Source organism: Pristis pectinata, chromosome 24 (genome assembly GCF_009764475.1).
Source record: "Pristis pectinata isolate sPriPec2 chromosome 24, sPriPec2.1.pri, whole genome shotgun sequence".
Taxonomy (NCBI): Eukaryota; Metazoa; Chordata; class Chondrichthyes; order Rhinopristiformes; family Pristidae; genus Pristis; species Pristis pectinata.
In genome coordinates this window covers 14263259-14284384 of record NC_067428.1, presented here as the reverse complement: position 1 = coordinate 14284384, position 21126 = coordinate 14263259, and the positions used below count along the sequence as shown (strand labels likewise).

The 21126-nt window shown below is 40.1% G+C and overlaps 1 protein-coding gene across 1 annotated transcript; it reads right to left on the bottom strand.

Moving 5' to 3' along the window:
- Nucleotides 1-9528: 9528 nt before the first annotated feature.
- On the bottom strand, nt 9529-17392 carry LOC127582718 (serine/threonine-protein kinase NIM1-like). The gene is made up of 3 exons (XM_052038279.1): nt 17194-17392; nt 11662-11930; nt 9529-10278 (listed from the first exon to the last, which is right to left on the bottom strand). Exons 1-3 carry the CDS (start codon nt 17390-17392, stop codon nt 9529-9531), a joined length of 1218 nt encoding a protein of 405 aa, XP_051894239.1.
- Nucleotides 17393-21126: the final 3734 nt, after the last annotated feature.

The following is a 21126-nucleotide window of genomic DNA, read 5'->3' as shown; positions in this document are numbered from 1 at the left end:
CTGTCCACTTCTCTCCACAGATGCTGACTGACCAGCTGAGTTCCTCCAGCATCTTGTGAGGTGGGCATCAGCTCAGCAGCAGCTTGTGAGCTGTTGCGTACCTCAGGGTGCCAGCTGTGTAATGGCTTCATTTGGAGTTAATTGTCAATTCCAAAACAGTGGTGTGCAGGATTGCCTGTAGAAGATAAGAACATAAGAAATAGAAGCCCTTTGCGCCTGCTATGCTGTTCAACAAAATCATGGATATTTTACCTCAGTTTAATTTTTCTGCACTGATCCCATAATTTTGTAAATATCCAAAATCTTTCGATTTCTGTTGTATGTGTACTAGCGACTTGGCTTGCACAGCCACCTTTTAGTAGAGAATATCAAAGATTTGCTGCCCTCTGAGTGAAATAAAATCTCAGCTCGGTTCTGAATGGCTGACCCTTATTTTGAAACTGTGATCCTCAGTTATAGTCTCAGGCAGGATAAGATCCATTCCTGGAGTTGCTCTGTAAAATCTTGTGGAAAATTTTGCACGTTTCAGTCTTTTGAATTCAGGAGAATGTAGGCCCAATCTGCTCTGGGACAGTACCACTAACCGAGAAACTCCCTTTATTGCCAGTTTATCCTTCTTTAGGTAGGGAGAACAGACCTGTATGCTATATTTGAGGTGCACTGTCACTGAGGCCCTGTATAATTTCAGTAAAAGATTTATACTGAAATACTTTTATAAAAAAGGCAACATACCATTTGCCTTCCAAATTGCTTTTTCTAGTCACACATTAACTTTTAATGATTTATGAGGTTTTCTGAGTACTTCTGAACACCAAAACCTTACAATCTCACTTAACTTTTGAAAAAATGCTTTATTACTTTTTCTATCAAAGTGCACGACTTTGCATTTTCCATATTCCATCTGCTATGTCCCACCCATTCACTTAACCTGCCTTTATACCCCTCCCACTCACCCAAAGCCTGCACATTTCCTCCTAACAACTCACATTGCCGCCTAGCTTTACATCATCAGCTTCATCACCTCATCTAAATCATTGATATAGATTGTGAACAGCTGGGATATGGCACCAATCCATGTGGCACCCCACTAATCACAGCCTCCCAACCAGAAAATAATCCACTTATTCCTACTCTCTGGGAGACTCTTTAATGAATAGAACACAATCTAAGGGCTCTAATTTTGTTTAATATCCCCTGGTGTGGTACCTCATCGAAGGCTTTCTGAAAATCTGTTGGATAAGGTGAATACACTGAAACCTCCCAACCTCCCCCCACCCACCATTGATTCCTCTAGCTAGTACCTCAAAACAGCATGTGGCACAGCAAATAGAGCTACTGCCTCACAACTCCAGCAACCTGAGTTCAATCCTAACTTCCAGTTCTGTCTGTGTGGAGATTGCACATTCCCTCTGTGACTACGTGGCTTTCTGCTGGATGTTCCCATTTCCTGCCACATCCCAAAGATGTGCAGGTTGGTAGGTTAATTGACTACTATAAATTACCCAGAGTGTGTATGTGAGCAGTTGATGAAAATGTGGAGAGAATAAAATAGGATTAGAGTATGATTAGTGTAGATGAGTGCTGAATGGTCAGTAGTGATTTGGTAGGCCAATGGGCCTATTTCCATGCAGCATGACTCTGATAGACTGGTTAAACATGATTTCCTTTTCATAATTCCCTATTCTACGATCACTTTCATACTACTGATGTTTGATTAACTAATCTGTAGTTCCACATTCTTTCCCTCCTTTCCAAAATAATCGGGTTACATTTGTTATCTTCAAATCAGTGGAAACTATTCTAGAATCTATGCAGTTTTGGAAAATAACTATCAGTGTATCTACTGAATCCATGGACACTTTTTTCAAAACTTTTGAATCTATGTCTATTAGGTCCAGAAGATTTATTCACTTTTAGTCCCTTTAATTTCCCCAGTGTTTTGCTTTAAACTAATGCTGATATCTTTCAGCTCTTCAATCACTCTAGTCAAGTTTTTCTCCACTATTTCCAGTAGCATTTTTGTGTCTTCTTCCATGAAACAACCAGAGAAGTTTGTTTAATTTCTCTGTCATTTCCTTATTCCCCAATATAATTTCTGCTGTCTCAATGCAGGACCCACATGAACTTTTGCTAATCTTTTCCTCTTTACACTTATATAGTTTTGTGCTTTGTTTTTGTGGAAACATTACTTTCCCTTTCCTTTTCAATTTCTTAATTCTCCTTTGCAGAAATCTAAGATTTTCCCAATCATTGGGCTTACTGTTCTTTTTGACAACGTTATAAGCCTATTCCCTTGGATTTATTACAATCTTTAAATTCTCTTGTTACCACCTTTCTGGTTAGATCTTTGTGCCTTAAAGGATAGATATCTATTTGTTGTAAACAATGCATTCATTCTTTAAATATTGCATTTTGTTGTCATGTCTTAAATATAGTTTCCCATTCTACCATCGATAGCTCATGCCATATACCTTTGTAGTTTACCTTGTTTCCTTTTAAAAACCTAGTTTCAGATTGAACTAAGTCACCTTCAGTCATTACATAAACTTCTATCACATTATGATCACTTGTCCTTGGAGGCTCCTTAACTACAAGATCATTTACTTCTCATTGTGCAGGTCTCCATACTACTGAACTCTAAATGCCATGTCTATGCCCATTACTTAGCCTATCTAGATCACCCTGAAGCCTCTCCACACCCTCATAACTCTATTATTTCTCAAAATCTTGTTTACCTGTCAGACGTGAGGGAGATTGATTTACCTTTTACACACATTCCATTCCTAAAATAAACTTCAGGTATTGGTACAATTTCAGAACATAGAGCACTACAGCACAGTACAGGCCCTTCGGCCCACAATGTTGTGCTGACATTTTATCCTGCTCTAAGATCTACCTAAACCTTCCCTCCCACAGACCCTATTTTTCTATCATTCATATGTCTATCTAAGAGTCTCTTAAATGTCCGTAATGTATCTGCCCCCACAACCTCTGTCGGCAGTGTGTTCCATGCACCCACCACTCCCTGTTTAAAAAAAAAACTTACCCCTGACAACCCACTTATACCTTCCTTCAGTCATCTTAAAATTATGTCCCCTCATGTTAGCCATTGTCGCACTGGGAAAAAGTCTCTGACTGTGTACTCAATCTGTGCCTCTTATCATCTTGTACACCTCAATCAGGTCACCTGTCATCCTCCTCCTCTCCAAAGAGAAAAGCCCTAGCTCGCTCAACCTATCCTCATAAGACATGCTCTCCAATCCAGGCAACGTCATGGTAAATCTCCTCTGCACCCTCTCTAAAGCTTCCACATCCTATAATGAGGCGACCAGAACTGAACACAATACTCCAAGTGTGGTCTGGCCAGAGTTCTATAGAGCTGCAACATCACCTCGCGGCTCTTGAACTCAATACCCTGACTAATGAAGACCAACACTCCATACGCCTTCTTAACAACTCTATTGACCTGTGTGGCAACCTTGAGGGATCTATGGACGTGGAACCCAAGATCCCTCTGTTCCTCCACACTGCTAAGAGTCCTGCCATTAACCTTGTACTCTGCCTTCAAATTCGATCTCCCTAAGTGTATCACTTCATACTTATTTTCCACTGCTCCAGATGTGCTTCAGTCTCTAGCTCTCAATCCTGGCTGCATACCTGGCCCACATTCCAGCCCTCAGCTGTGGCCACATACCTACCCATGTTCCCGACCCAGGTGGCAGTGCAATCATGTTTCTGCTGCATTTCCAACACATGGACACTTACCCATATTCGGACCATTCTAATCCTGTTAGTGAAAGACCTGAAGTGGAGCAGCGATGGATTGAAATGTAAATTTACTATGAGCTGTTCAGGATTCTGTGAAAATTTTCTCCATTGACAATTTAAATTTGTGTCATTTTTCTCTTAAAAAGTTTTCATCAAATCTCATGTGGGCCAGCAAAATTTCTGCTGCAGACTGTTTGCTGTGAAACATTAATCTAGTTTATTTACACTTGAGATGGTCTGTGAAAATGATCACAAGATCTAATTCCTGAATTGCTACCTGTTAATTATAAGTTAATTGAATAATAAATTGCAAATACATTATCCAACAGTAAGGACGTTGGCTGCACCATTTCCCCTTTTTATTGTTTTCACTCAGGGTTTGAATCACTGTATGCTGTTCAGCCAACATTTTATTAACAAGAACTCATCACGACCAGAATACTGAACAAATTCAAACATAAAGCTAAACACAAGAAAGCACCAACTAACACCAGTTTAATTAATTAAACAATACAGTTAATGTCACTTAATGGACAAGCATGAAGAATTGCAATAATTACTTGATTCTTCAATGTTCCTCAGGCCTAGCTGCGTTTCTACTTGCAGGGCAACATTCAGTATCCAGAATTGCAATAGAGTTAGCAAGGCTAAACTTACAGTTCATATTCAACTTGACATGAAATCCAGCTATGCCCTAAATGAAAAGTTAAATACAGTATGCAGCCTTTTCCTAGAGATGGCTGATCCAAGAGGTTTTCTTTCAAAAGTTGCTTCAAAAGTTCTTTAACTTCTAGCTTTCTCACAAATCTCCTCTAATATGTTTTGTCTAGCAAGTAAAAGCCCAGGCCCAAGTCTCGCTGAAATAAATATACTTCATTCCAAATTTCCCCAGAACAAATCTTTCTAACTAATTCTACAACCTAATTTAATGCAGGGATTTTGTATAGGAAGTATTGTTGTATATATATCTTCATTCTGAACAAGACAAGCCCACTTGCAGGAGCAAACTCTGGCACTTATTTTCATGTGCAAACTCAATTACAGAAAAATGTTGTCATGCCAGCTGTGAACCATGACACAGGAGATAGGTGGATACTGAGCACTGAGGACCCAGTATTGTGGGAAGGAATAACACAGAATGTGGCACTAAGAATCATAGAATTGTAGTGGCACAGAGGGAGACCACTGGACCTATCAAGCTCATTGTAGAGCAACGCTGTCAGTCCCATTATTTTGCTCTTTCCCCTTAGCCCTGAAACTTATTTTCACTTAAGTACCTCTCGAGTTAGGAGATGTTGTTGATAGTGAAGTAAGTTATCATAGATTACAGGGGGACCTTGATCATTTAGGGAAGTGGGCCGAGGAGTGCCAAATAGATTTCAATACAGATAAGAGTGAAGTGGAAAGTTAAACCAGAGTAGGACTTGTGCTATGAATGGTAGGGCACTAGGGATTGTAATGCAACAGAGGGACCTAGAAGTACAAGCGCATAGTTCGTTGAATGCGAAGTCACAGGTAGACAGTGTAATGAAAAAGGCACTTAGCATGCTGGCCTTCATCAGTCAGGGCACGAGTTGTATAAGTCATTGAAGAGGCCTTGGGAGTAATATGTACAGTTTTGGTCACCATATTATAGGAAAAGCATGATTAAACTGGAAAGAGTGCAGAAAAGATCTAAGAGGATGTTGCCAGGACTAGAGGGCCTGAGTTGTAGGGAGAGATTGGCCATGCTAGGTCTTTATTCCTTGGAACGTAGGAGAATGAGGGTTAGCTTTATAGAAGTGTTTAAAATTATGAGAGGCATAGATAAGGTGGACAATGACAGGGTAGGGGAGTCCAAAACTAGGGGACATAGATTTAGGATGAGAAAGGGAAGATTTAAAAGGAACCTGAGGGGCAACTTTTTCACGCAGAGTGTGATGAGTATATGGAATGAGCTGCCAGAGGAAGTGGTTGAAGCAGGTACTATAGTATTACTTAAGAAGCACTTGGATGGCTTTGGGGACATGGAGAGGAGGGGCCTGGAAGGATATGGGCCGAACGCAGGAAATTAAGACTAGCTGGGTGGACGATGTGGTTGGCATGGACCCTTTGGGCCAAAGTGCCTGTATCCGTGCTGTATTGCTCTATGACTCTAAGCACGACACTCAGCTTCTAGTTGATTATCAGTTTAATTCTCCATCTAATGTCTGCTCTGACCGCTCTGTCCTCAGCCTCCTACACTGTTCCAATAAAAGTCAATGTAAACTTGAGAAACAGCAGATCGCACCTTCCAAATTCCACAGAGTTCAACAATTTCAGACAATCAGGATTTTCAGCATTTTTATTTCCAATTTCCATCACTGTACACATTTCTGGTAATTTCAGATAATTATTCTGCATTGCCTCCTCTTCCTGACTGACCTTGTGTTCCCCATTATCACCACCCCTAACAAAGCAGTCATCTCTGTCATTTAATCTCTCCTTCCTTCCAGTTCTTTAAAGACCACCCCATTTGTTTTCTTTTCCGCTTCCCCTTTCTCAGCATCTTAAAACCAAACCGCTTTCTGATGAAAACCATTGGCTTGAATCATTGACTCTTTCTTTCTCTACAGATATTGCTTGATATTTCTTGACCTGCTGACTGTTTCCTGCCTTTTTTTTTGTTTTACTTCAAGGTACAAATCTGGTTTCTGTTCTATTCTTAATATCTGTATCTTGAAGCCAATGTCAAGTACTGGTTTTCATTGTCAGATTCATGACTGAAATATAAATGATGGCCTGTTGGTTGTGGTTAACTGGCCTGGCTGTTAAAATTTTAGCAATAATAAGGGCAACTTTGCTGCAATTTTGCTCTGTGAGCAATATACTTCATAAAAATGGATTCTTAGTTATTCAAAATGCAATTAAATATTATTGCAATATTAAACATGCAATAAAACAAGCACCAGAAACAAATCTGCAGTTGAAGCTCGCTGTATCATTATGCTTTGCTGCTTTACTAGTCATCCAGCTCACTGGTCTACTATTTTCCTGTTCGTTCTGCAAAAAAAGACTGAAAACTGCACAAGACTGATTTATGTAAAAACGATTAGAAGTAAACCTTTCTAATCCTCTTATACTGACAATAATAAAAATTAAGTTGATAAGCTTTAGACAACAGACAATCCATGGAAAAAATCCAAATTCTTTCAGGCACTTGACACTGCTGCAGATACAGTCTAAGGATTCCATAATCCCATGATAGTAAATTAGAACCATCATTATGAGATGACCAGATTGTGCTCGAGCAGCGTCTAGGTCTCTGATTAATAATAATGGTTTAAGTCCACCAATACACTTCACATTTTGGGTTTTCAGTATAATTTACTTTGGGAAATACAGTCTTATAGTGCTCAAGCAAATTAAAGGAAGTGTTTTTACAGTTGTCAAGTTTTATAAAAGCATGCTATGGTTTTAAATAACTTATTTCTATGATAAAATGGCACTCAATACATAATGTTACAGTAAGGGAGTACTGCATTGTTGTAGTTGCCACCCTCTAATAACTTGTAACATCAAAGACCTGCATGCCTACTCAGTTCAGGTACTATGGGATTACTTGAGGAAACAACAGGTTATTCTTGTGTCCTAATTAAATATTCATCCCTCAAGCAAGGTTACTAAAACTGGTCAATCATCTCATCGTTTTTTGTGGAATCTTGTTTGGCTCAAAAGAGTGACTACACTTACATAAAAACTGTCAGTCAACTTCAGTCTGGAAAACAAATAAAATTGCAGATGCGGAATCTGAAACAAAAACAGAAATGCTGGAAGAACTCGGCCAGTCAAGCAGCATCTATGGATGAAACCTGTTAACGTTCTGGGTCAGGGACCCTCCCTCAGAACTCTGTGTGGTTAGAGGGCATTGGCATACTGTTGAGAGTTGGGTTCAGTCTTGACTTTCATTTGGTACGTTGTATGGGTATTTGTTCAATTTAGATTGTAGCTAATGGTGCTAATACATATCCAATTAAATGTGAACATTTGAATTAGAGGCAGGAGTCAGCCACAGTGCCTCTCAAGCCTGATCTGCCATTTAATAAGATCATGGCTGATCCGATTATAACCTCAGTTCCATATTCTCATCTACCTGCAGTAACTTTTCACCCCCCTGCTTATCAAGAACCCATTTACCTCTGCTTAAAAATATTCAAAGACTCTGCTTGAGGAAGAAAGTTCCAAAGACTTTTGGCTGTCTGAGAAAAATAGTATTACTTCATCTCTGTCTTAAATGGGCAACTCCTTATTTTAAACAGTTACCCCTATTTCCAGATTCTCCCACAAGAGTAAGCATTCTCCCCAAGTCAAGATCCCTCAGGATCTGTCAATAAGTCCCATCTTACTCTTTTGAACTCCAGAAGATACGTACAAACCTAGTCTGTCCAACCTGCCCATTCCAGGTATTAGTCTAGTAAACTTTCTTTGAACTGCTTTAAATGCAATAATGCATAATGCATTAATCCTTCCTTAAATAAGGAGACCAGTGCTGCACACGTTACTCTTGATATGCTTTCACCAATGCCCTGTATAACTGAAGCATAACCTCCCTACTTTTGTATTCATTTCCCTAAGCAATAAACAATGAGATTCAGTTAGCTTTCCTAATTGCTGTACCTACATAGTAGGCTTTTACAAATCATACATTAGGGCACCCAGATCCTTCTATATCTCAGAGCCCTATAGTCTCTCACCATTTAAATATGCTTTTAAATTTTTCCTGCCAAAATTTTCTCTTAGAAGAGAAGAGGATGAGAGGTGACTTGATAGAAGTGTACAAGATGACAAGAGGCATAGATCGAGTGGACAGTCAGAGACTTTTTCCCAGGGCGAAAATGGCTAACTCAAGGGGACATAATTTTAAGGTGATTGGAGGAAGGTATAAGGGGGATGTCAGGGGTAAGTTTTTTTTACACAGAGAGTGGTGGGTGTGTGGAACACACTGCCAGCAGAGGTTGTGGGGGCAGCTACATTAGGGATGTTTAAGAGACTCTTAGATAGCCACATGAATGATAGAGAAATGGTAGGGAAGGGTTAACATTTGGGAGGGAAGGATTAGATAGATATTAGAGCAGGATAAACTGTCGGCACAACATTGTGGGCCGAAGGGCCTGTACTGTGCTGCAGTGTTCAGTGTTCTAAAATGGACAATTTCACATTTTGCCCACTCACTTGACCTATCTATATTCCTCTGCAGCTTTCTTATGTCCTCAGTACAAATTACTTTCCTGCCTTTCTTTGTGTCATCTTAGAATTCCATGGTTTAGATTCTGGCAGAGATCTGATGCATAAAGTAGCACTTGTATTCCAGTTGTGTTTCATAAAACCACGGTTTCTATCCCATTATCCATGGAGAATAAAAATTTGCTTACCTTTAAGAAAAATCCTAGTGCAAATGGGGAAATACCCATGCTTAATCATATTCTTAACTTTAAATTGAATTTATTTTATTCAATAACATATACACTCGGTCATATCTTTATGTGTATACAGGAATTCCTACTGAATATGAACCCTAATGAGAGAAAAAACACTTTCTTGATCTCCCAGAGATTCATTAAGTACAACGCCCGCTCTGGACACTACTGTAATGTCAGAATTCCTTGGCTCCTAAGTACGTGAAACTAGGAGAGGTTTCTTCATGCGCACTGCCTCATTAACCACTCTATCTTTGGCTTTGGCAAATTCTAGTGCTGCAGTTTTCTCTACTTCACTGCAATGTTTTTGATGTGTTTACACGATTTATAGAACCAAACACATTTTTGAGTTCTGTACACGTGCTCTGAAATTCTGCCTTTTTCTTCCATTCGGCCTTTTGGCTCTGGGTACGTTGCTCATCATGGCAAAGCCTGCTGGATTATATCTTTTCTGGTTCTGGTGTAGAATAATGCGGTAAGTCCCAGTAATAGGATTGTGGGATTCCCAGTCATGGTTATTGTAGATGTGTTCCTCTGTGATCCCCAAGTCACTCAATGCTTTCTTCACTTCCCTTTCCTCTTCACTTAGGGTGAGATGACCGGCTAGGTGCTCTGGGCTCAAGTGAAATGGTTGGTATGGTTCTGGACACTGCATCCCCCTCAGCCATTGACAGTCCAGGATATTGGCTATGGTGTAGCGGTTTGTCGGGATGGGTTGCAGAATTCCATGGATTAGTTTCTGGCAGATATCTGATACGTATGGTGGAATTGCATATGACCCCAATAAGATGCATTTTTTTAGTTTCTTGACGGTGTCTGCACGGAAGGGCAAGGTCGCTGTCACCATGAAGTATAATAGGATGCCTAAAGCCCAGATATCCACATGGATTCCAAAGTAACCTTTCTCTCTAAATAGTTCTGGGGCTGCATATGAAGGAGAGCCACAACACATATTTAGGGGTTCATTCACAGGACACAGGACGCTGAATCCAAAATCACCCACCTTCACATGGTTAGTGGCTGAATAAAACACATTTTCTGCTTTCAGATCCCGATGCACCACATTGTTCTCATGCTGTAAAAGTAAATGGAAAATCAAGCTGGAAAAATAGGAAGCAATCAAGAAAGGAAATGATGGAAAGAATGGGGAGTTAATAGACTGTTGGGTGTAATATATAAACTAGGAACATGAAGACCAATGAATGTGATGGCCGCCGCTGGTACCAGCTCCATCACTAGGTCACAGTGATGAATTTTCCCAAAATTACAGTTAGGATCAACATGTGATACCATCATACGTTTATTCTCACTTCTCTAACCCTCCACCTCCTTTGTTTCTATCAATACTGCATGTTGCCTTTACTAGTTGGCAAGTCAAGGATGGCATGCAATAATCTAAATAAAATGTAAAAACAAGGACGTGTCTTTTTGGAACAAGTCTTCGTGAAAAATATTTATTAGTACACAGATATCAGGTAAAATCTAGGAAGTGGTGCTCTATTCTCTAGAAGAAGGAATGTTGAAAGATAATCAAATAGTGTCTTTAAAATTATGAAAGTTTTTCATAGAATAGACCTAGAAATATTTCAATTATTGAAGAACACCAAACCTAGAGGCCAATAATGTAAGATAGCCACTACTAAATCCAATATGGAATTCAGGGAAAATATTTTTACTCACATAATGTTTAGAATGTGGAAATTACCACCAAAAGGAGTATTTGTGAGGAATATCTTGGATACCTTGAATGAGAAGCCAGATAAACTCCTAAGGAGCAAGGAATAAAAGGCCGATTGGGTTAGGTGAAGGGGGTAAATGGGCTTGTGTGGAACATTAAAATCAACAATGACCTCTCCATCTCCATTTGTCTGTCTTTCTTCCTGCAGATGCTGCCTGACATGCTGAGTATTTCAGGCATTTACTGCTTTTGTATCAGCATAGACCTGTTGGGACAAATGGCCTGTACGTATCTTTATATAGCTTCAATCTGGAAATAATTTAAAGTACTTGGAATTGCATTAAAATGCAGAGTAATTCCATTGCAGACAATTAATCTCAATCTCTGGATTACAAATCTCTAACTGTGGGTTAGGAGATCTGAAAAGGTGATCAGGTTAAAAAAAAGGACTTTAATCAAGTTCTTTAAAATTCTATCCACCAAGGAAACCCACCCGGACAATAATGCACAGCTTCAATTTGTATGAAATAGGGAACTTATTGTAATGAGATGTCCTAAAACAACATTAGTGGGAGAATATATCATTCAGAAAGTTAAAATGAAAAACAATTATTTTTGTGCCAGGTGTAACTAACATCGCAGCAATGGGAAGATTATATGGACATGCTACCTGACTAAGTAATATCAGTCCAGTTCACAGTGGTGGTAGAAATACAATTTTAAAGGTGATCCTAACAGAGATACAATCTTTTTTTATACAAGACTCTACTTCCCACTTACCATATGTTTGACAGCCGATACAATCTGAACAAATATAAATTTACACTCATGTTCCAAGAGCCGTCCCTGTGTGCAGATCTTGGTGAACAGATCCCCTCCTTCTGCGTACTCCAAGACCAGGTGGAGCCGAGTATGTGTCTCCAGCACCTCGTATAACCGGATGATATTTGGATGATGAAGTTGCTCCATACATAGAACTTCATTTATGAACAGGTCCCGTCTCTTGTGTGTTAGGTGCTTTTTATCCATTATTTTAATTGCTACCCTTTCTACAAATTGGAAAGTAAAAGACATTAGTTACCTTCTCTCATTAATGAACAATCTACTAGATATGATCTCTTAACTTCTAGAATGGAGTCAATGAAGCAGTAAATGATTTAATATTCAAGATTATGTGTATTTACTTTACTGCGTAGGTTGGGTGTGCTTTGGACCATTTTAAGATAAGATAAGATCTTTAAGATATATAAGATATATTTAAGTTGATAAGATATATCAGACCAATGTATATTGGGATGCACAGTCTGATTTTTACTAGATCTAATGAGCTAGAAATTCTTAAGTGAGGTTTTCATATTCTACCATGAAGAAAGCCCAAGGCGTCATTCATGGTAGAATAAGATGTACATGCATAAACAAGCAAAGAGGCCTTTCCTCTACAGTATCCCACCATTACAAAGTGAGAGTCAGAGAAAAGTGAGTTTGCAGCATTTTCCAATGAAGCAATGAATAGCTTCGGGTGGATGGGGATTGGTACTGTTGAAGAGGTGACAGGGAGATGCTGAGAGCTTAGAGCCTAAGAAGATGATTGGTATGGTTATGTACAATGAGGTTCAGATCGGTCCAATTGGGTGTCCCTGAAAAGATGATTGGAGAGTAGGTTTGGGCAGGGGATCCAAGCGACTGTGGAGGCATCAGCAGGGAGGTGGGGGTGTAAGGACAATTACAAAGGATGAAAAGTCAAAGAAGGAGCCTACCTTGAGGAAGATGGATGCCTTAGAAACTCTGTTAACAGGTTTAGAAAGGTTGAGCACTTTAATACTGAACCAGTCCTCAATCCCAAATTAAGATCTCCTTGCAATACACAAAAAATGCTGGAGGAACTCAGCAGGTCAGGCAGCATCTATGAAGGGAAATAGACAGTCAATGTTTCGGGTCGAGACCCTTCATGAGGACTGGAAAGGAAGAGGGCAGAAGCCAGAATAAAAAGGTAGGGCGAGGGGGAGGAGCACAAGCTGGCAGGTGATAGGTGAGTCCAGGTGAGGGGGGGGGGGGAAGGTAGGTGAGTGGGGGAGGGTAGGTGAGTGGGGGAGGGGGTGAAAACCTGTGAGGTGATAGGTGAAAGAGGCATAGGGCTAGAGAAGGAGGAATCCAATAGGAGAAGACAGTAGACCATGGAATAAAGGGAAGCAGGTGGGGAACCAGAGGGAGGTGATGGGCAGGTCATAAGAGCAGAGGAGGGGAAAGAGGAGGGGTGAGAGGGCCACAGGAATGAGGGAAAACAAAGTGGGGGGGGGGAATCAGAGGGGAGAGGCAACCAAAAGTTAGAGAAATCAATGTTGATGCCATCAGGTTAGAGACTACCAAAGGGGAACATGAGGTCCTCACCTACCACCCCACGAGCCTTCGCATCCAGCACATCATTCTCCACAACTTCTGTCATCTCCAACAGGATCCCACCACCAGCCACATCTTTCCTCTCCCCCCACCTCTCCGCTTTCCGCAGGGATCGCTCTCTCCGCAACTCCCTTGTCCATTCGTCCCTCCCCACCAATCTCCCTCCTGGCACTTAACCCTGCAACTGTGCTAAGTGTTACATCTGCCCCTACACCTCCTCCCTCACCACCATTCAGGACCCCAGACAGTCCTTCCAGGTGAGGCAGCACTTCACCTGTGAATCCGAGGGTATCATTTATTGCATCCAGTGCTCCCGGTGCAGGATCCTCTACATCGGTGAGACCTGATGCAGATTGGGTGACCGTTTCATTAAGCACCTTCGCTCCATCTGCCAGGATTTCCCGGTGGCCAGCCACTTCAGTTCCACTTCCCATTCCCATACTGACGTGTCTATCCACAGCCTCCCTTACTGTCACTTTGAGGCCAGCCGCAGGTTGGAGGAGCAATACCTCCTATTCCATCTTGGTAGTCTCCAACCCTTTTATTCTGGCTTCTGCCCTCTTTCTTTCCAGTCCTGATGAAGGGTCTCGACCTGAAACATCGACTGTTTACTTCCCTCCATAAATGCTGCCTGAGCTGCTGAGTTCCTCCAACATTTTGTGTGTATTGCTCCAGATTCCAGCATCTGCAGAATCTCTTGTGTCTGCTTAAGATCTCCTTGAGTGTTCGAGACTCGTGTCTGTTGCTTGTCTGCTATGTGTGGTAAAATTTTGCACAGTAAAATCAATTGATTGCTGTGTAGCGATTGACATTATTGTGTGCAATCACTGTTTTCATCGATTGAGTTTTTGATAAAATTCTCTTGTGTTGCACATACAAATGTTGGGCTACATAACAGAATTTCTAGACTACTCTATGTTAATTAATACCAGAGTAATCCAAGTGGTTTCTAGTTTTTACCTGAGTTTAATCAGTCTTACTCAGTTTGATCACATGGTTATCTCCACAAGGACAACTTCAGTTTATTTCTGTGAATATTATATAATCTTGTGAAAGTTGACAGACAAATACTCCTTTATGAATATATGAATTTACAAATAATATTTCCATGTAGCTGAGAGGACATTTCAGAGGTCTACTTATTCACAGCATTGGCCATGGAATACCTATTGTCAGCTCCCATGATGAAATTGTTACTCATGGATTTTGTGCTTTTCCTCAAATTGTTGTTACTTATTTGCATTCACTATCATTTAATTATAGGCTTAGTACTTCAGCTATACAATGTCTGCCCCTTCACAGTGTGTGTGGTATTGAAACCAATAGATATGCATAGCAATCCTGGAAGTAGACTGTTTAGATGAAAATATAAGTATGTTGGAGATGGGAAAAGATTATAAAATGTTGACTGCTTTCTCCTACAGTGCATTCCATGAGAAAAAATAGGGAACAGCACAAACCTTTTAAAAACATAAAATAAAAACAGAAAATGCTAGAAATACTCATCTGAATAGATTTGAGTTATTTGGCAAATTGTAATTACACCTGTCTTCACCTCTGAGTATTGCCAATAAAGCATGGAAACACCTCTTGCTACAAATTCCCTTCAGTGTTGCACACCATCCTGACTTGGAAGTAGATTGCCATTTCTTCATCATTGCTGAGTCTGGATCCTGGAACTCTCCACCCACCAGCATTGTGAGAAGACCTTCATCGGAAGAACTGCTGAAGTTCAAGAAGGTGGCTCACCCCCCACCCCCACTCTTTTCAGGGAAAACTATGGAGGAAGAATAACTGCTGGCTTTGCCAGTGATGACCATATCCCAAAAAATCAATAAGAAAAACAAATGCTGTTGCACATTGGGTACCATGTTCCTACATTGCGAGGCAGAAGCCAACAGAATATGCAATGGACGATGTACTTCATTAAATGGCCTCACTGTGTTTTGTAATTGGAGCCAGTGGCTGCAGATATATTGGTAGAGCTGAGATGTGAGGAGGTGCACAAGAGATCAGAGCCAGAAGAACAGAGCATTTGGATAGTGATTGAAGATTCACAGAATGCTATAGAAATAGAGGTAGGTGGTGAACGGGGGAGTGGAGGGTCCTGAAGGGAATTAAACAAAGGAAATATGGGTAGGCTTTGAAAGGCAGAAGTCATGAAAACTTCCGAGAGGGACAAGAAGATTGAAGACAAGCAGTAGTCATGAAAACATAAGTGGCAATGATTTATTTTCAGAAGGTTCTTATGATTGTTTTGAAATGGAGAAGGACAGTATTTCAGCCCTGGAAACCATTTTCAATGTTAATTGCCTGGAAGAGAAATGTGTTTCATGGTTAAGGAAATAAAATGGGCTTCATGAACAAGAGGAGTGATAGGAAGAAGGTAGAGAAAAACATGGGATCAGGGTTAGAGTAGGAGAAGGCTTGGTGGGAGATTTGGCTGAGTGGCTAATGGTTGAAGCCACAGGTTGCTGAATGAATGATTTTAATATTAGGAACATTGAAGTCCATGAGCTCCTTGTATATTGTTAGAAACACGAATGGTGACCACAGGGGAGATGATTTCTCTTCCAGAACAGTAAAGAAGACAAGGCTAACTGCTTCCCTGGAAAAGTGAATGATTTTGGTGAGGGGTGGGGGAGGTGGGATTCAAGCCCACAGTACTGCTTGTGGTTCAGTTGGATCTGGTACATTTGGATAAATCAGATGAGTGCAAACTACGTTCCTATCTTTACTACGTGAATAAAGATAATGACCAAGATGGAAGAAAGTTAAGATTTTACTACAGACAAGGACTTCAGAGGTGGGGGCCATCCTAACTGTTTAGCAAATTAAAAGTTGCCTCACTTCTGATTCATTAAAGGGCCTTGATCTTATTGAATGTGAAAAGGATAGAATAGAATACTGCTATTCCTATGGGCAAAGATGGGGGAGTTGAAATTTTGAAAGTGCACTTATAAATGACATGGGAGACAAAAAGGTTTTAATTTTTGAATCTTCATTTACCTGTCATCTAAAATAATGAATATTTGTTATGCCGATACATAGATTCCTATAAGATAAATACTTAAGTAGTGATATAACATCTTGTTGTTAACTCTTTTATCCTCTTCCCTTGAGTCCCACTCAAACTCAGTTATTTGATTAGTTTAACAAGTTTGTATAGAAGAAAATGCTTGGCAGTTTGATATCGCTTTGCACCAACCTAATTTGTATACAAGAACAAAATAACAGGCAAGTTAGTGCTTTAATTTCTGAGAATAGATTTAATTTACACCTTTAGTTAAAAATGTTAAATTTTTACTTTTGGTAAATAAAACAGTTCATTGTCCCAAATGTGACAAAATTGTGAAAGTGCCACTACCAGCCAGAATCTATGAGATAAACGAGCAAAAATTAAATAAAAAATTAAACATGCTCAACTGCACTTAACCAATTACATTATTAAATACCAATGTACAGTATCAACCTCATTCAGAGTGACCTTTTGCTGTGATATTTTCTTGGCTTTTTCCCTCATACTGGTCTATACTATCTTAAATAGTTTCAAACTGTCAATTTAACAGTCTCAGAGTAATTGTAGCAAAACCTGATTTCCTCTTAGTTTTTTCTAATCCCAAGATGTTATGGACAGCTACATTTCTTGATTCATTAAACATTGCTCTATTCCCTAATTACTAATTTAAAATATAATTTCACTACTACATCATTACCTAAACTCAGAACTATAGTACGGCAGGCTGACTGTTGTTTCTAATCTAAATATAATTGTTCCCAAAGTCTTGCATTGTTGACTGCTTCTTCTTCTGATGCGACAGTAGACAACCTGCTTACATGATGTCAAATAAAATATTCGCAATATGAGCCTGACTTCTCAAATATTCTAGATGGAATTTGGTAGGTTAGACATACCTTTAGTCAAGCAATGTATTCCAAGCTTCACCTTCGAGAAGTTCCCAATGCCAATCTGTCCACGGAGCTGGTAAAATCCAACTCTTTTTCCAAGTATCTGTTCATTTTTTACTTTTTCATTGTTCCTCATATCATAAATGACTTTTTCAAAGGGTGTGAGCACAGTGTTTTCCCTCTCCCCCAATTCACTTTCTTCCATCTTGTGTTGCATCTGCCGTTTAGTCCCTTGACTTGGGCTGGAGTACCCACTCAATCCCTCACTGTGGATAGAAAGTGCTACAGCCATCACTGAGGTTCACAGCTTATAACTGAGTAACCAGATCTCCTAAACCATTTCCTTCTAAACAATTCCCACTTGGAGCTCACAAGGACAAACTTCTACCTCAAGGATGAGACTCTTTATTTGAAAAGCTGCTCCAAATATACTCTTACTTCAATGCAATCTTATCCCTTCTCAAAGTCACTTCCCAGACTTTGACACAAGTTACATTCATTAGTTTCTGTGTTTCAAAAAGCCCAAAACTGAAGTTTCAGAAGATGCCACCATCAATAAGACTGATGTGTTACCTCCTAATAATAATGAGCTGGAACAACTTTCAGTTAAGCTTTTATTCATTGACTGCAGAGACTCCGGATGGTGGGAGTATCTTTCTCAGTTTCTAGATCAAGGCCAAAGATTCTTTGAGATGACTCTGTGGGGAAAAATAAATTTAATTTCAGTAATGTTCAGTAAGCAGATTTGTGCAAAGTGCCTGTGTTGATAATGGAGTAGATATGAAAGGAGTCATGAAAAGCTATTCTGCTGTCTATAAATATCAAGTGATCAGGTACAGCCAAAATGATTTTACATATTGTTTGTTTATGTGTTACTGGCAAACTGTGAAGTGACTTGCTTGGAAATTGGTTGATTAGATTGCACCCATATATGGTGCCCAAAAATGTGCCCGTGTTTAGCATTAACATCCAGTCAGGTCTCCTATTTAAAAAAAATAGTCAAATTTCAATTTGAAATGGCATTGAGGGGCACAAAAATGAGACATGTAATTCCTGATCAGACCTTGCACGATTTCATGCATTTCCTGACTGTTCTATAACAATTGCTGCTGCAGACTTCAGTTGTGCCCAGGCCCAAAGCCTTGGGCACCATTGACCAGCCATTGAAAATTTAGGATTGAAAATATTCTGCTTGGAACCCAAGCTGGATCTGACAGGTCAGGATGAATAAAGCTGGCAATCATAAGCCCTACTAGGGCCTGGGATCAGGTCAGCGATCAGGTAAGAGGTGGGGTTGGGGTAGCAGTCGGTATCAGAACCTTGATCAGGAGATGCAGGACATCATTGGACTAGGGCCAGGGCAGAATGGGAGATCATGCAGAAAATAGTGGAGTTGGGGGGGGGGGGGGGAAGAAATTGGAAGGTTGAGGATGATTGATGGGTGAAGACTTTTGGGCCTGGGTCAAACAGTGGATCATGGGGAGCATTGGAAGTGGTGAGGGTGAAAGGGTGTCTGAAGATACAGCAGGAGGTATGGGACTTAACTTATAAGGCACACCAACAGCCCTGCACTTGGAGCTGGCAATACAGTAGCATACAGCAGAATTAAGAGTAATCAGTGGGAGCAGCACTAAGGTAATGGTTCTTAGCACTGACAAAGAAGATCTTTGTGTCATATTGTTCTGTTATTAGTCAATTTGATACTGTAATTTTACCATAACCCATTATTAATGTAAATATTTGTAATTTCAAATCTAAATTTAAAGCATTATATTAACTGTTGCTAGTTATAAATTGTTGTGTTGCAAATTCACAGGATTAGTTACCTATTTAATTAGCTGGGAAATTCATCGCCTCTATCCGCTGCAGCTTATTTTGATCCATTTGTTTTGTTCTTTTGCACAGGGTGCCCACATCTCTTGTTTCAGTACCTTCTGACTTCCTTTGGTGTTAAATGCACATGGCAAGGTCCAGAAATGAGTTCAGTCACTGGCAAGTCCTATGAAGGACTGGCAGCAGTGAAATTGAAGAGGGTTAATCTTATTCACACACTGATAGTCATCAGAAGGAGGATTAATGGAGTTACTTTTCCTTTTTATATCTGACCTGGTTACTGTAAACCGGATTAAGAATAATTGCCTGATCTAAGATGCCCATGCTCCCATTTATTAAAATGAATCAATGTCATAGTGATTCCTTTACCAAAATGTAGCCAAGCACTTCAAATTGTTTTGTGTTGTTTGAAATGCCCATCATCTCTCACAGTATGGTGTGTACACCAGTGCTTCACTTCTCAAACCAAATAGCAACAACCTACATTACATTACATGAAGCACCTTTAAAAACGTCTCAAGGGGATTCACATGAGCGTAATAAAAAATGACGACACAGTAAATATTAGGTGAAGGTGACTAAAATATCATTGGTGTGTATTCAGAAGGGTCTAAAAATGGAGTGGAAGGTTTAGAAGGGGAATTCACTGTATGCCACTCAAAGCTAACAATGCAGGTCCAGCAGGCAATTAGGAAGCCAAATAAAATGTTGGTCTTTATTGCAAGAGGATTTTAAGCACAAGAATAAAATTGTCTGACTACAGTCAAATAGGCTTTTGTGAGATAACACAGAATACTTTTTGAAGTTTTGATCTCCATACCTTAAAAAGGGATGCATTTGCTATAGATGGAATGCAGTGAAGGTTCACCAGACAGGTTTGTCATTCGAGGAGACATTAAGCAAATTGAGCCTCTATTCTCTGGAATTTAGAAGAATGAGAGGTGATCTCTTTAAAACATAATACTTTGAGGGCTCAATGGGGTAGATGCCGGTAAGACATTTCCCCAGCTAAGGTGCTGGTGGTGAGTGTCAAGATCAGGGCTAAGCCATTTCAGAGAGAAATGAGGAGAAATTTCTTCACTGAGAGGGTGATGAATCCTTGGAATTCTCTACCCCAGTAGACTGTAGAGGCAGTCATTGATTGCCTCCAAAATAAAGACTGATATATTTTTGAATATTAGAGAAATCAAGGGATATTTGGGTAGGGCGGGAAGATTTGGAGGTAAAAATAAATCAGCGATGATTTTGTTGAAAGGCAAAGCAGGTCCAGTTGGTGAATGGCCTACTCCTGCTCTTAATTCTTAATCCATCCTTCTGCTCCAGCTTTCCTCTCACTTTGACACCCACTATTCATCAGATTCTCTAATCTTGATGAAGTGTTTTCATCATGAATAATGTTATCCAGACCTCAGTAATTCAGCTGCAGTATGCAAAGGACACTTGCATTTGTACACTCAGAGATTGAGCTGCAAGCTTTGTCAGTTTGTTCACTGAAGCATACGAATGGATGATCCACATCAACACAAAGGTCTTCTACCACTCTTCCCCTACTGCATTCCAACAATAAAAGTTCATGATGAAATCCTGGAAAAAGCAGATCACTTCCCATATCTCAGGAGCTATCTCTTGGCAAAGGCAAACATTGATGATGACATTCACCATCAATTTCAATGCGTTAGCACTAGCCTTTGGTTAATTGAGGAAAAGGGTATTAGAAGATCAAGACCTCAAACCTAGCTTAAAACTCATGTTCGACTGGGCAGCAGTGATCCCTGCCCTTCCGTATGCTTCTGAGACTTGGACTACCTAAGTAGGTTACCTCAAAGCACTGAAAAATGGCAGCCACCAACGCTGCCTCTGCAAAACCCACCAAACTCACTAGAAGAATAAGTTATCAAACATCAGTATCCTCTCCCAGGCCAATATCCCCAGCACTGAAGCACTAATCACACCCATGCAGATAAGTAGGGCACAACATGCTACTCATATGCCTGGTACCAGGTTTCATTCTGAACTCTGACATGGACAGAGGAAAATGGTTCAAGGATGTACTCAAAGCCTCCTTGAAGAAATGCAACATCTCCACTGTTCCTTGGGAATCCCTGG